The sequence below is a fragment of the Anomaloglossus baeobatrachus genome, chromosome 1 (assembly GCF_048569485.1).
Source record: "Anomaloglossus baeobatrachus isolate aAnoBae1 chromosome 1, aAnoBae1.hap1, whole genome shotgun sequence".
Taxonomy (NCBI): domain Eukaryota; kingdom Metazoa; phylum Chordata; class Amphibia; order Anura; family Aromobatidae; genus Anomaloglossus; species Anomaloglossus baeobatrachus.
The window spans coordinates 184,161,151-184,175,680 of record NC_134353.1 but is presented as its reverse complement, the minus strand read 5'-3'; the positions used below and the strand labels follow the sequence as shown (position 1 = coordinate 184,175,680).

At 53.4% G+C, this 14,530-nt stretch overlaps 1 protein-coding gene across 3 annotated transcripts in view; it reads left to right on the top strand.

Annotated features, from left to right (window-relative positions):
- Positions 1–14,530, top strand: part of KLHL2 (kelch like family member 2) — a 268,283-nt gene that overhangs the window by 74,732 nt on the left and 179,021 nt on the right. The window contains exon 1 of one of the 3 annotated variants that reach the window (XM_075347344.1): positions 11,225–11,596. The exons of 1 other annotated variant lie outside the window; for it this stretch is intronic. In XM_075347344.1, coding sequence (XP_075203459.1) covers positions 11,529–11,596 — 68 coding nt within the window. In that variant the 5' untranslated portion in view covers positions 11,225–11,528. Of the gene's footprint in view, positions 1–11,224; positions 11,597–14,530 lie in introns of those variants that run through there. One more of the 3 variants, XM_075347331.1, reaches the window with a different exon arrangement.

Genomic DNA, 14,530 nt, shown 5'->3' with positions numbered 1-14,530 from the left:
TGCCACCCCCCCTGGGTTCAAGCAAAGGTCCCCTGCTGTAAGAAACAGCAGGGGACATCATTTGAAAGCCGTTGCTATGGCCACGGCAATCAAATGAAGTTTAGGCCGTAAAATTACGTCCCTGGTAGTTAAGTCACGTTAAAATAGGACGTCATTTTACGGCCCACGGTCGTGAAGGGGTTAAAACCTACGCCTAGCCCCTATGGGAGCTGGGTCCTTCTCTAGATCACCGGCGAGTGACAGTCACACCGTTAGGTCTCCGGTGCACTACCATTCTCCGGACTAGTGACCACCTCCTTTCGCCAGGTGTCTCTCGATCCACAGGTAAAACAGCACATACAATGTATATGATGCTTACCGTGAAACGAAGGGTGATCAAATCCTTGATATCGAGCAACACCTGGATACTTGTGGAGTAGCCCCAGACGTCCGGAAAGTGGAAGCTCTGACTCACTCTTCTCGGTGGCCCCACACTTGGCGCGCCAACTGTCAAGTTCAAAATGACGATGATGATGATGAGACTCAAAGAATCTCTCGGGATCTGGCTGCTGTTTCTAATTAAAATGTCATGAGTGCACTTAGAGACTAAATAACTAGACAGCAAGTCAGTTACATCTATCTCCATGACTGGCTCTTAACCAAGTGCGCTTTTTATTGTTTGAAACTCTAGACCAAGCAGTAAGGGGGTGTAAACAAAAGTTTTAGTCCAATCAAGTATCGCAGGTCAGGGCTTCATGACGTAGAGAGATCTACACATCTTCCTTGGATTGGTCAGTCCAGACTCCAGGAATTTCCTTTGTCCATCTGTCTTGGGTGCAAAACAGGAAATTGCAGCCATCTTTACAATTACATGTGCTGGTATATACTGTGTCTAAGGAAAATACACTGAATATGCAATATACATATATACATGTTAGTAAGAAACAAAAGCATTCACAAATATGTGTGTTAGTTCACATCTACTGAACTATATAACTGAGTCTATGAAATGGCTGAATTAAGTATTTTTGGATACTCAATTCTTTATCCTCAATATTTACAGGAGATTAGTTTGTGACGCCACCTGCGGGTTGCTGTAATGGGAGTACCGCCCCTGCTGGAAGGAGTACATGGGTAGATGGTGTTGGGCAGCAAGGTGTCAGTCCCTCTGCAGGTAGGGAAGGCCCTACACTCAGGGTGTTGGTGCTTTGGGTGGACAGGGTGCAGGGGACCAGAGTACTCACTGTGGGTAGTCGTGGTGCTGGATGAGGTTTAGAAAGGAGACACACACACGGCAGGTAAACCAAAGTCTATGTGTACAGCTGCCATCCAAGTACCCAGTCCCACCGATGTCACTTGGTGATCCGGAGTCTGCCTCCGTGCACAATTTGTATTCCGTTAGTGGTCCCCGTGGCTTCAAGCTGTTGGGGGCCCCGCTCACTATTTGTAGTGTAGCGGTGCTCTTAAGTGCTGGCATGCGGGATTTTAGTGAGTTACTGTGTCTGGATACACCCCTATCCCCCTCGTTGTGCTGATGCCCTCAACCTCTGAGCTCATAGGGAATTCCGTGGAGGTCCTCTCCCTTACAGGTGAATTGCCAGGAAGTTGAATTGGCTCCTGACCTAGGGTCCTGAACCCCGTCGTGTTCGGTACCAGTCAGTTCTTTTGAGCTTTCTGGTGCCGACAGTCCTCCAAGACTATGCCCGTCACACCCTTGTCCAATGTCCCTGCTACCGGTCCTCGACTCCTCTGGACTTGGATCACCGCTTGCGACCCAACCAGTGTCCCTAGCTCCCTAGGTGCTCACTCTCCCAGCTCCTGTCTCTTTGTTTTCTCGGTCCGATTAGGGCTGAGAAAATAATCACTCATGGGTGCTGACACATAGGCTAATATTGGACTGAGTGGAATGCGATTTTTTTATCTCACTCCACTCGCACCGATTTTCATGCCGTGTGGCATAGGCCTTTGGGGTACTTTGCACGCTGCGACATCGCTAGCCGATTGTAGCGATGCCGAGCGCGATAGTCCCCGCCCCGTCGCAGATGCGATCTCTTGTGATAGCTGCCATAGCGAACATTATCACTACGGCAGCTTCACACGCACTTACCTGCCCTGCGACGTCGCTCTGGCCGGCGACCCGCCTCCTGCGGCGTCACAGCGACGTCACACAGCAGGCGGCCAATAGAAGCGGAGGGGCGGAGATAAGCGAGACGTAAACATCCTGCCCACCTCCTTCCTTCCGCATTGCAGGCGGAACGCAGGTAAGGAGATGTTCCTTGCTTCTGCGGCTTCATACACAGCGATGTGTGCTGCCGCAGGAACGAGGAACAACATCGTACCTGTCGCTGCAGCGAAATTATGGAAATGACCAACACTACACAGATCACCGATTTTTGATGCTTTTGCAATCGTTTATCGGTGCTTCTAGGCTTTACACGTTGCGAAGTCCTTACCGGCGCCAGATGTGGGTCACTTTCGATTTGACCCTGACGAGATCGCAGTAGCGATGTCGCAACGTGCAAAGTACCCCTTAGTTTAAGCCTGAGATCTTTATTATTAATGGGTTTTAGCAGCAGTGTGTGAGTTGTAGTCTAAAGGGTGCTTTACACCCTGCGACATCGCTAGCGATTGCTAGCGATGTCGTGAGCGATAGCACCCGCCCCCGTCGTTCTTGCGATATGTGGTGATCGCTGCCGTAGCTAACAATATCGCTACGGCAGCGTCACATGCAGATACCTGCTTAGCGACGTCGCTGTTGCTGCCGAACAATCCCTCCTTCAAGGGGGAGGTGCGTTCGGCGTCACAGCGGCGTCACTAAGCGGCCGCCCAATAGCAGAGGAGGGGTGGAGATGAGCGGCCGGAACATGCCGCCCACCTCCTTCCTTCCTCATTGCCGGTGGACGCAGGTAAGATGTACGTAGTTCCTGCGGTGTCACACACAGCGATGTGTGATGCCGCAGGAACGATGAACAACCAGCGGCATGCACCACCAACGATATTATGAAAAGGAGCGACGTGTCAACGAGCAATGATTTTTGACGTTTTTGTGAAAAGGTGGCTACTTTACAGAACCTAGAATATAAGACATATTTTCAGTTGTTTCACACTTTTTTGTTAAGTATTTAATTCCACATGAGTTAACTCACAGTTTTGATGCCTTCAGTGTGAATCTATAATTTTCAGTCATGAAAATAAAGAAAACTCTTTGAATGAGAAGGTGTGTCCAAACTTTTGGTCTGTACTGTATATATTTATATATATATGTATATATATATATATATATATATATATATATATAGCTCTGGCAAAAATTAAGAGACCACTGCAATATTTTCAGTTTTTCTGATTTTTCTCTTTACAGGTATATTTTTTAGTAAAATGTAAATTGTTGTTTTATTCTTTAAACTACTATTTGCAGAAAATAAATACAAAATTTTTTGCTTGGAAATTTGGAGACATGTTGTCAGTAATTTATAGAATAAAAGAGCAATTTAAAAGACTACATAGCTGTCCCCTCCTCCAACAGACAATCACAGACGTCCATTCTCTGTGTCGAGTCTGTGATTGCCTGATATCACAGTACTGTAAAAATAAATAAATCATTAAAAAAAACATATAGCGCTCCGCAGTATTTTTGATTCTCAGCGCAGATAAAGCGGACGGCTACGGGCTGTCACCACTGCATGATTGACATTGGCTGGCTATCAAAATACAGGGAAGTCCATTATTTTTTTCTTTTTTTAAATAATTAAAAATAAAAAAAAAATGCGTGGGCTCCCGCTGTATTTTTATCGCTAGCCAGGAAGCTGGGGGCTGGAATTCTTGGCAGCCCGCAGCCGCCCCCTGGAAATGGCGCATTGTTTCTTAGCGCCATTTCCAGGCACGTTACCCGACTCATCCACTGGCCCTGGTGCCAGATGGCTCGCTGGGTAATAAAGGGGTTAATACCAGCTTTGTATTCTCAGATGGTACTAAGCCCGAAATTCATGGTGTCATGCCAAATTAGACATGCCCAACATGAATTTCTAGGAAACAGTAAAAAAAAACACAACACAGAGACATTTTATTTATTAGAAATAAAATATTTAAAGACTCCATCTTTATTATAAAAAAAATCCTTAGTCCGACGTAATACACTGGGACAGCAAAGTCAGCTTTATCACTGTGCATAGACACAGTCTATACACAGTGAGAAGAAGAGAGCAATGTCAACTCTGCTTCATCACTGTGCACAGACAGTGTCCATACAGAGTGAGAAGCAAAGAGACCCATGTCAGCTCTGCGTCATCACTCTGCAAAGAGTGATGTAGCAGGTTGACAGTAAGGGGAGGATTGCACTTGCGTCTCGCATTCCATCACCCCACTTTCAGGACAGGAGCGACTCAACTGCATGGAAATAAACGCAGCTCACCTGCTGCTGTCGGGAGATTGTACGCTGTGATGTGATACGAAACTAGCATCACGGCGCACCAGGATGTTTGATGACATCATACTTACGTGACCAGTCTGTAGCCAATGAGGTAATACACCATTCACACGTGACTGGTCACATGGGTATGACGTCACGGTCATGGCAGGTCCTTTTAGCCAGAGGTGCTTACCGGGTGGCATAGCAATGATCGGACGGACGCAGAAGCGCTTGGAGGCAGAGTCTGCAGGACGCGTCGCGGGACCTGTAAGTATTATCATAATGTTTTTTAATAACGTGCTTTTATCTAAAAGAAGACCTCGCCCATTGTGGGCGGAAACAGAGTGAAAGTGTGCCCTCCAAAAACTTTGCCTGCAGGAGGAGGAACTGTGACTGCAGATGCTGGTCTGTGTTGAACAGTGCCCACCCCTGGAGAGAGCGGAAGAAGGTGAGACCCTGCCCATTGTAGCAAGCTGATGGAGAACAGGAAGCAACTCTAAAGAAACAGGCAGCTGAGCCGAAAGAGGTGGAGCAGGGCAAGAAAACGCCTAAAACAGAGAAAGACAGCGCCATTGCTAGTGACCGTAAAAAGAAGATGGAGCGTTGTGGTGTATTCTTTGAGAGGAGTGCAGTCATGCAGTTTGATGGAGCCTGAGATCCAGGATACAGATTCTGAAGTTGGAGCAGTCAGTGGCCGAGTGAGTTATGGAATTGTGCAGCAGTTGTACCTCAAGAGATTGTACAACTTCATTCAGGAGGAGAAAATGGGGGATCTGGGTCTGCAAGTGGCCGCAGTATAAAGTATGGCCGAAGATATTTGTCCTTTTCCCTCCCAGTTTCTTTTGTGCAACATTTACTCACCCCCTGCTGGATTTAGGAGCTGTGAGTGGGTAGTACGCCATTTGCATGGACTTTACCATATTTATTTCTGTCCCTATTACATCAGTGGACTTAACCAGCCCCTGATATGGGCTCTGCCTGGTCCATAAGGACTCTGAATCCAGTGGACTTTGCCCCACCACCAGGGCCAATGTTGGGGGAGGGGGAGAGTAGAAACCTATTAAGGCTGCTTTACACGCTGCAATATCGTGACCGATATCGCTAGCGTGCATACCCGCCTCCATCGGTTGTGCGACATGGGCAAATCGCTGCCCGTGGCTCACAACATCGTGTGGACCCGTCACACTACTTACCTGCCTGGCGACGTCGCTGTCACCGGCGAACCGCCTCCTTTCTAAGGAGGCGGTTCGTTAAGCGTCACAGCGACGTCACAGCAGCGTCAGTGAACCGCTGCCCAATAGAAGCGGAGGGGTGGAGATGAGCAGGACGTAACATCCCGCCCACCTCCTTCCTTCCTCATTGCGGGCGGTCACAGGTAAGGTGAGGTTCCTCGTTCCTGCGGTGTCACACATAGCGATGTGTGCTGCCGCAGGAGCGACAAACTACTTCGAACACCGAGCAGCAACGATATTCGAGAACAGGGGGGCACGTCACCGATGAGCGATTTTGAACATTTTTCCGATGATTTAAAATCGCTCATAGGTGTCACACGCAACAACATCGCTAAAGCGGCCGGATGTGCGTCACAAATTCCGTGACCCCAACGAGATCGCTTAAGCGTTGTCGCAGAGTGTAAAGCCCGCTTTACTCTCCTCAGGTCGGGGGCAGGTAGACTGTTGTTGAGGGAAAGGGGAGGAGAGGAAGCAGATGATCCGATGTGTCTGCCAGGTCCATGGTTTGAGACTTTGCCTGGCTTTCAAAGAAGGACTGCATCGTGTGAGCCCTTGGGACTTTTGTGAAACATTGAAAGACTGTGCCCTCATCTTGTACTAGATGGGAGAGCTGGACTATGGCCTACAGCCTATTTCTTTAAAAGAACTTGGACACTTGTTGCGGGATTCCAAACCAGTGGGACCGGGGTTGTAGCGACCTGCAACAAGGGATGACCCCTCTTCAGCTTCTGGAATGGAGATTTCATAAATCAATAGTACATATGGAAATAAGCAACTCTGTAATATATCTTATCAGACAGATTTACTTCTTTCTCTGCCAGAATTGATCAGTCATTATCAAAATTTTAAATTCTAAAGTAAAATCTGTATTCAGTGAAGACTTTCCCATTACTGAGATAGAAGATGGCAGATGCTATGGATACAATTCTATGTAGACGGGAGGAGCTACAGGCAGAGCTTGTCCCTGCTCCTCTCAATTCTATCTAGCAGCTCTCATCTCCTATCTCAATAATGGGAAAGTCTTCACTGAATACAGATTTTACCCCAGACTTGAGAGTTTTGATAATGGCTGATCAATTCTAACAAAGGAAGAAGCAGATTCCTCTAATAAGATTTATTACAAAGTTCCTTATTTTCAAGTGTACTATTGAATTAGGAAACAAAAATGATCGGTGACGGCCATATTCAAGAGGGGTGGAATGTAAGATGGTTGCTACCCCTGAAGACACCAAATATGTGCCTAAATATATATGTGACAAGATATAAAGTGATGTAATGTAAAACTTAGGAATGCCTAAGATGTAGAATAATGTATACATGTAAAGTGCCTTGCGAAAGTATTCGGTCCCCTTGAATTTTTCAAACTTTTCCCACATTTCAGGCTTCAAACATAAAGATAAAAATTTTAATTTTATGGTGAAGAATCAACAACAAGTGGGACACAATTGTGAAGTTGAAAGAAATTTATTGCTTATTTTAAACTTTTTAAAAAAATAAATAACTGAAAAGTGGAGCGTGCAATATTATTCATCCCCTTTAAGTTAATACTTTGTAGCGCCACCTTTTGCTGCGATTACAGCTGCAAGTCGCTTGGGGTATGTGTCTATCAGTTTTGCACATCGAGAGACTGAAATTCTTGCCCATTCTTCCTTTGCAAACAGCTCGAGCTGAGTGAGGTTGGATGAAGAGCGTTTGTGAACAGCAGCTTTCAACTCTTTCCACAGATTCTCGATTGGATTCAGGTCTGGACTTTGACTTGGCCATTCTAACACCTGGATACGTTTATTTGTGAACCATTCCATTGTAGATTTTGCTTTATGTTTGGGATCGTTGTCTTGTTGGAAGACAAATCTCCGTCCCAGTCTCAGGTCTTTTGCAGACTCCAACAGGTTTTCTTCAAGAATGGTCATGTATTTGGCACCATCTATCTTCCCATCAATTTTAACCATCTTCCCTGTCCCTGCTGAAGCAAAGCAGGCCCAAACCATGATGCTGCCACCACCATGTTTAACAGTGGGGATGGTGTGTTCAGGGTCATGAGCTGTGTTGCTTTACGCCAAACATATCATTTGGCATTGTGCCCAAAAAGTTTGATTTTGGTTTTATCTGACCAGAGCATATTCTTCCACGTTTGGTGTGTCTCCCAGGTGGACGTGGCAACCTTTAAACAACACTTTTTATGGATATCTTTGAGAAATGGCTTTCTCATTGCCACTTTTCCATAAAGGCCAGATTTGTGCAGTGTACGACTGATTGTAGTCCTATGGACAGACTCTCCTACCTCAGCTGTAGATCTCTGCAGTTCATCCAGAGTGATCATGGGCCTCTTGGCTGCATCTCTGATCAGTCTTCTCCTTGTTTGACATGACATTTTTGAGGGACGGCCGGGTCTTGGGAGATTTGCAGTGGTATGATACTCCTTCCATTTCAATATGAACGCTTGCACAGTGCTTCTTGGGATGTTTGAAGTTTTGGAAATCGTTTTGCAACCAAATCCGGCTTTAAACTTCTCTTCATGATGGTCTTCATGATGCGATCTGCGCTTTAAACAGAACACTGAGACTATCACAGAGCAGGTGCATTTATACGGAGACTAGATTACACACAGGTGGCTTATATTTATCATCATCAGTCATTTAGGACAACATTGGATCATTCAGAGATCCTCAATGAACTTCTGGAGTGAGTTTGCTGCACTGAAAGTAAAGGGGACGAATAATATTGCACGCCCCACTTTTCAGTTTATTTTTTTACAAAAATTTAAAATAAGCGATACATTTTGTTCAACTTCACAATTGTGTCCCACTTGTTGTTGATTCTTCAACATAACATTAAAATTTTTATCTTTATGTTTGAAGCCTGAAATGTGGAAAAAGGTTGAAAAAATTATAGGGGGCCAAATACTTTCGCAAGGCACTGTAGCAGTGCTGGTAGCCATATAAAGTTATGACATAGGATGTTGTAAGATAGGTTTCCGACAACCGACTGTAAGACAACGGCGAGAAGCGTCCTCTGAAAGTTATGAACAGCATTGCACCTATCCACACACCCAGCCTGGGCCAAAACACTTTTCCTGTGACGTGCAGCTGAGGCCCCTACCAGAGGGAATCCCTCGCCCGTGACTACCGCCCCATGCCTACTTTACACCCGCACAGCCCAGCCTTGTCTGCGCAGCCTCTGCCCCGTCCGCGCAGCCTCTGCCTCTGCCGCCCAGCCTCTGCCTCGTCCGCGCAGCCTCTGCTCCTGCCCCGTCTGTGGAGCCCCTGCCCCGCCTGCGCAGCCTCTGCCCCACCCGCACAGCCGCTGCCCCGCCTCTGCCCCGTCCGTGCGGCCTCTGCCTCGTAGCCTCTGCCCCGCGCAGCCTCTGCCCCTGCCTTGTCCGCGCAGCCTCTGCCCTGCCCGCGCAGCCTCTGCCCCTGCCTTGTCCGCGCAGCTTCTGCCCCTGCCCCGTCCGTGCAGCCTCTGCCCCGTCCGTGCAGCCTCTGCTCCTGCCCCGTCTGTGGAACCCCTGCCCCGCCTCTGCCCTGTCCGCGCAGCCTCTGCCCCGTCCGCGCAGCCTCTGCCCCTGCCTCGTCCGCGCAGCCTCTGCCCTGTCCGCGCAGCCTCTGCCCCTGCCCCGTCCGCGCAGCCTCTGCCTTGCCCGCGCAGCCTCTGCCCCTGCCTTGTCCGCGCAGCCTCTGCCCCTGCCTCGTCCGCGCAGCCCCTGCCCTGTCCGCGCAGCCTCTGCCCCTGCCTTCGTCCGCGCAGCCTCTGCCCCTGTCTTCGTCCGCGCAGCCTCTGCCCCTGCCTTCGTCCGCGCAGCCTCTGCCTCTGCCCCTGCCTTCGTCCGCGCAGCCTCTGCCCCTGCCTTCGTCCGCGCAGCCTCTGCCCCTGCCTTCGTCCGCGCAGCCTCTGCCCCTGCCTTCGTCCGCGCAGCCTCTGCCCCTGCCTTCGTCCGCGCAGCCTCTGCCCCTGCCTTCGTCCGCGCAGCCTCTGCCCCTGCCCCGCCCGCGCAGCCTCTGCCCCTGCCCCGCCCGCGCAGCCTCTGCCCCTGCCCCGCCCGCGCAGCCTCTGCCCCTGCCTCGCCCGCGCAGCCTCTGCCCCTGCCTCGTCCGCGCAGCCGCTGCCCCTGCCCGTGCAGCCTCTGCCGCGTCCGCGCAGCCTCTGCTCCTGCCCCGTCTGTGGAGCCCCTGCCCCGCCTGCGCAGCCTCTGCCCCTGCCCCGCCCGCGCAGCCTCTGCCCCTGCCTCGCCCGCGCAGCCTCTGCCCCTGCCTTGTCCGCGCAGCCGCTGCCCCTGCCCGTGCAGCCTCTGCCCCGTCCGCGCAGCCTCTGCTCCTGCCCCGCCTGCGCAGCCTCTGCCCCACGCCTACTTTACACCCGCACAGCCCAGCCTTGTCTGCGCAGCCTCTGCCCCGTCCGCGCAGCCTCTGCCGCCCAGCCTCGTCCGCGCAGCCTCTGCTCCTGCCCCGTCTGTGGAGCCCCTGCCCCGCCTGCGCAGCCTCTGCCCCACCCGCGCAGCCGCTGCCCCGCCTCTGCCTCGTAGCCTCTGCCCCGCGCAGCCTCTGCTCCGTCCGCGCAGCCTCTGCCCCTGCCTTGTCCGCGCAGCCTCTGCCCCTGCCCGCGCAGCCTCTGCCCCTGCCTTGTCCGCGCAGCCTCTGCCCTGCCCGCGCAGCCTCTGCCCCGTCCGTGCAGCCTCTGCCCCGTCCGTGCAGCCTCTGCTCCTGCCCCGTCTGTGGAACCCCTGCCCCGCCCAGCCTCTGCCCTGTCCACGCAGCCTCTGCCCCGTCCGCGCAGCCTCTGCCTCGTCCGCGCAGCCTCTGCCTCGTCCGCGCAGCCTCTGCCCCTGCCTCGTCCGCGCAGCCTCTGCCCCTGCCCCGCCCGCGCAGCCTCTGCCCCTGCCTCGCCCGCGCAGCCTCTGCCCCTGCCTTGTCCGCGCAGCCTCTGCCCCTGCCCGCGCAGCTTCTGCCCTGTCCGTGCAGCCTCTGCCCCGTCCGTGCAGCCTCTGCTCCTGCCCAGTCTGTGGAACCCCTGCCCCGCCCAGCCTCTGCCCTGTCCACGCAGCCTCTGCCCCGTCCGCGCAGCCTCTGCCCCTGCCTCGTCCGCGCAGCCTCTGCCCTGTCCGCGCAGCCTCTGCCCCTGCCCCGTCCGCGCAGCCTCTGCCTCGCCCGCGCAGCCTCTGCCCCTGCCTCGTCCGCGCAGCCTCTGCCCCTGCCTCGTCCGCGCAGCCTCTGCCCCTGCCCCGTCCGCGCAGCCTCTGCCCCTGCCTCGTCCGCGCAGCCCCTGCCCTGTCCGCGCAGCCTCTGCCCCTGCCTTCGTCCGCGCAGCCTCTGCCCCTGTCTTCGTCCGCGCAGCCTCTGCCCCTGCCTTCGTCCGCGCAGCCTCTGCCCCTGCCTTCGTCCGCGCAGCCTCTGCCTCTGCCTCTGCCCCTGCCTTCGTCCGCGCAGCCTCTGCCTCTGCCTCTGCCCCTGCCTTCGTCCGCGCAGCCTCTGCCCCTGCCTTCGTCCGCGCAGCCTCTGCTCCTGCCCCTGCCCCGCTGCTTCTGCTTCTGCTTATGCTTCTGCTTCTGCCCAGTGCGATAAGGTGCAACCGCTTGCCCGCACAGTGCACATGACAGCATCCGGTCACTGTACTCGCACTGTAGGTCTTCCACAGCCAGAGGGCGCCACTGCTTTCTGATAACGCCGTCCTAATTGGCTCACGAGATGCGAGATCAGGATGTTGATACAGCGCGCACAGCGGCTCGTAGTAACCCGCTCACATAGACTCCGGACAGCCGGTTGAGCGGAGGGCGGACGGGAGCGGCAGCACCGGGGAGACAGAGCCGGCCGGCGGGGATTACAGCGAGCAGCGCATCCTCTCGGAGGTGGCCATGGAGTGAGCGGGAGAGCCGAGCACTGCTGCTGCGGGGTCTCCGCTCTGCCAGCCCTGGAATGGTGCTGACATCTGCCCGCAGCGCTACCTCCGCCAGCAGCATGGAGACGTCTCCTGCCACCGCAGTGTAAGCGCCACCTGTGCCCTCACATCTATAGAGTGTATGATGCCAAGGACCTGTCTGTGCCACTCACTATACATCACATCTCTATCCTGTGTGATGCCAGTGTGCCCCATCTGTGCCCTCCCCATTATACGTCTCCATGTGTGTGTGATGCCAATGTGCCCCATCTGTGCCCTCCCCATTATACGTCTCCATGTGTGTGTGATGCCAGTGTGCCCCATCTGTGCCCTCCCCATTATATGTATCCATGTGTGTGATGCCAGTGTGCCCCATCTGTGCCCTCCCCATTATACGTCTCCATGTGTGTGTGATGCCAATGTGCCCCATCTGTGCCCTCCCCATTATACGTCTCCATGTGTGTGATGCCAGTGTGCCCCATCTGTGCCCTCCCCATTATACGTCTCCATGTGTGTGATGCCAGTGTGCCCCATCTGTGCCCTCCCCATTATATGTATCCATGTGTGTGAAGCCAGTGTGCCCCATCTGTGCCCTCCCCATTATACGTCTCCATGTGTGTGATGCCAGTGTGCCCCATCTGTGCCCTCCCCATTATATGTATCCATGTGTGTGATGCCAGTGTGCCCCATCTGTGCCCTCCCCATTATACGTCTCCATGTGTGTGTGATGCCAATGTGCCCCATCTGTGCCCTCCCCATTATATGTATCCATGTGTGTGATGCCAGTGTGCCCCATCTGTGCCCTCCCCATTATACGTCTCCATGTGTGTGATGCCAATGTGCCCCATCTGTGCCCTCCCCATTATACGTATCCATGTGTGTGATGCCAGTGTGCCCCATCTGTGCCCTCCCCATTATACGTATCCATGTGTGTGATGCCAGTGTGCCCCATCTGTGCCCTCCCCATTATACGTATCCATGTGTGTGATGCCAGTGTGCCCCATCTGTGCCCTCCCCATTATATGTATCCATGTGTGTGATGCGTGTGCCCCATCTGTGCCCTCCCCATTATACGTCTCCATGTGTGTGTGATGCCAGTGTGCCCCATCTGTGCCCTCCCCATTATACGTCTCCATGTGTGTGATGCCAGTGTGCCCCATCTGTGCCCTCCCCATTATACGTCTCCATGTGTGTGATGCCAGTGTGCCCCATCTGTGCCCTCCCCATTATACGTCTCCATGTGTGTGATGCCAGTGTGCCCCATCTGTGCCCTCCCCATTATACGTATCCATGTGTGTGATGCCAGTGTGCCCCATCTGTGCCCTCCCCATTATACGTATCCATGTGTGTGATGCCAGTGTGCCCCATCTGTGCCCTCCCCATTATACGTCTCCATGTGTGTGATGCCAGTGTGCCCCATCTGTGCCCTCCCCATTATACGTATCCGTGTGTGATGCCAGTGTGCCCCATCTGTGCCCTCCCCATTATACGTATCCATGTGTGTGATGCCAGTGTGCCCCATCTGTGCCCTCCCCATTATACGTCTCCATGTGTGTGATGCCAGTGTGCCCCATCTGTGCCCTCCCCATTATACGTATCCGTGTGTGATGCCAGTGTGCCCCATCTGTGCCCTCCCCATTATACGTCTCCATGTGTGTGTGATGCCAGTGTGCCCCATCTGTGCCCTCCCCATTATACGTATCCATGTGTGTGATGCCAGTGTGCCCCATCCGCTTGACGCTGCCATACAATTGTTCTGGGATGTGTATATTGGCCCTGGAGCTTATGGTTTTCCCATTGGGGACATTTATGGTACTTCGTGGTGTCTGTCCTGTAGGCACTTGGCTATTGCTGCTTTCCTAATGGATGGAGCGAGTCCTGTCAGTCGGACACTTGGGGGACGCCCTGCATCCATCTCCTGACCAAAAGCACCAGCGTACTAGATTTAATCACTCTATTTTTAGTTGTAATTTTATTTCACACCTTTATGGTCTGTCACACGGCCGCGCACTTGTTACCCTGTGGGGCTGGTCTGTCACACGGCCACGCACTTGTTACCCTGTGGGGCTGATCTGTCACACGGCCACGCACTTGTTACCCTGTGGGGCTGGTCTGTCACACGGCCACGCACTTGTTACCCTGTGGGGCTGGTCTGTCACACGGCCGCGCACTTGTTACCCTGTGGGGCTGATCTGTCACACGGCCACGCACTTGTTACCCTGTGGGGCTGGTGTGTCACACGGCCGCGCACTTGTTACCCTGTGGGGCTGGTGTGTCACACGGCCGTGCACTTGTTACCCTGTGGGGCTGGTGTGTCACACGGCCGTGCACTTGTTACCCTGTGGGGCTGGTCTGTCACACGACTGCGCACTTGTTACCCTGTGGGGCTGGTGTGTCACACGGCCGCGCACTTGTTACCCTGTGGGGCTGGTCTGTCACACGACTGCGCACTTGTTACCCTGTGGGGCCGGTGTGTCACACGGCCGCGCACTTGTTACCCTTTGGGGCTGGTCTGTCACACGGCCGCGCACTTGTTACCCTTTGGGGCTGATCTGTCACACGGCCACGCACTTGTTACCCTGTGGGGCTGGTGTGTCACACGGCCACGCACTTGTTACCCTGTGGGGCTGGTGTGTCACACGGCCACGCACTTGTTACCCTGTGGGGCTGGTCTGTCACACGGCCGCGCACTTGTTACCCTGTGGGGCTGGTCTGTCACACGGCCGCGCACTTGTTACCCTGTGGGGCTGGTCTGTCACACGGCCGCGCACTTGTTACCCTGTGGGGCCGGTGTGTCACACGGCCGCGCACTTGTTACCCTGTGGGGCCGGTGTGTCACACGGCCGCGCACTTGTTACCCTGTGGCGCTCGCCCATTACTGAAAGGAAGGGGTGATTGTCACTGGATATCTTACAATCACTGCCAACTAATTGGTGGGCACAGATTGCACCGACCACCAGCAATGGCACCTTCTGACATGCCAAAAAATGTCTAATGGGATTTATTACAGACCAGTAGTTACGGCCTGGTAGATTAGATG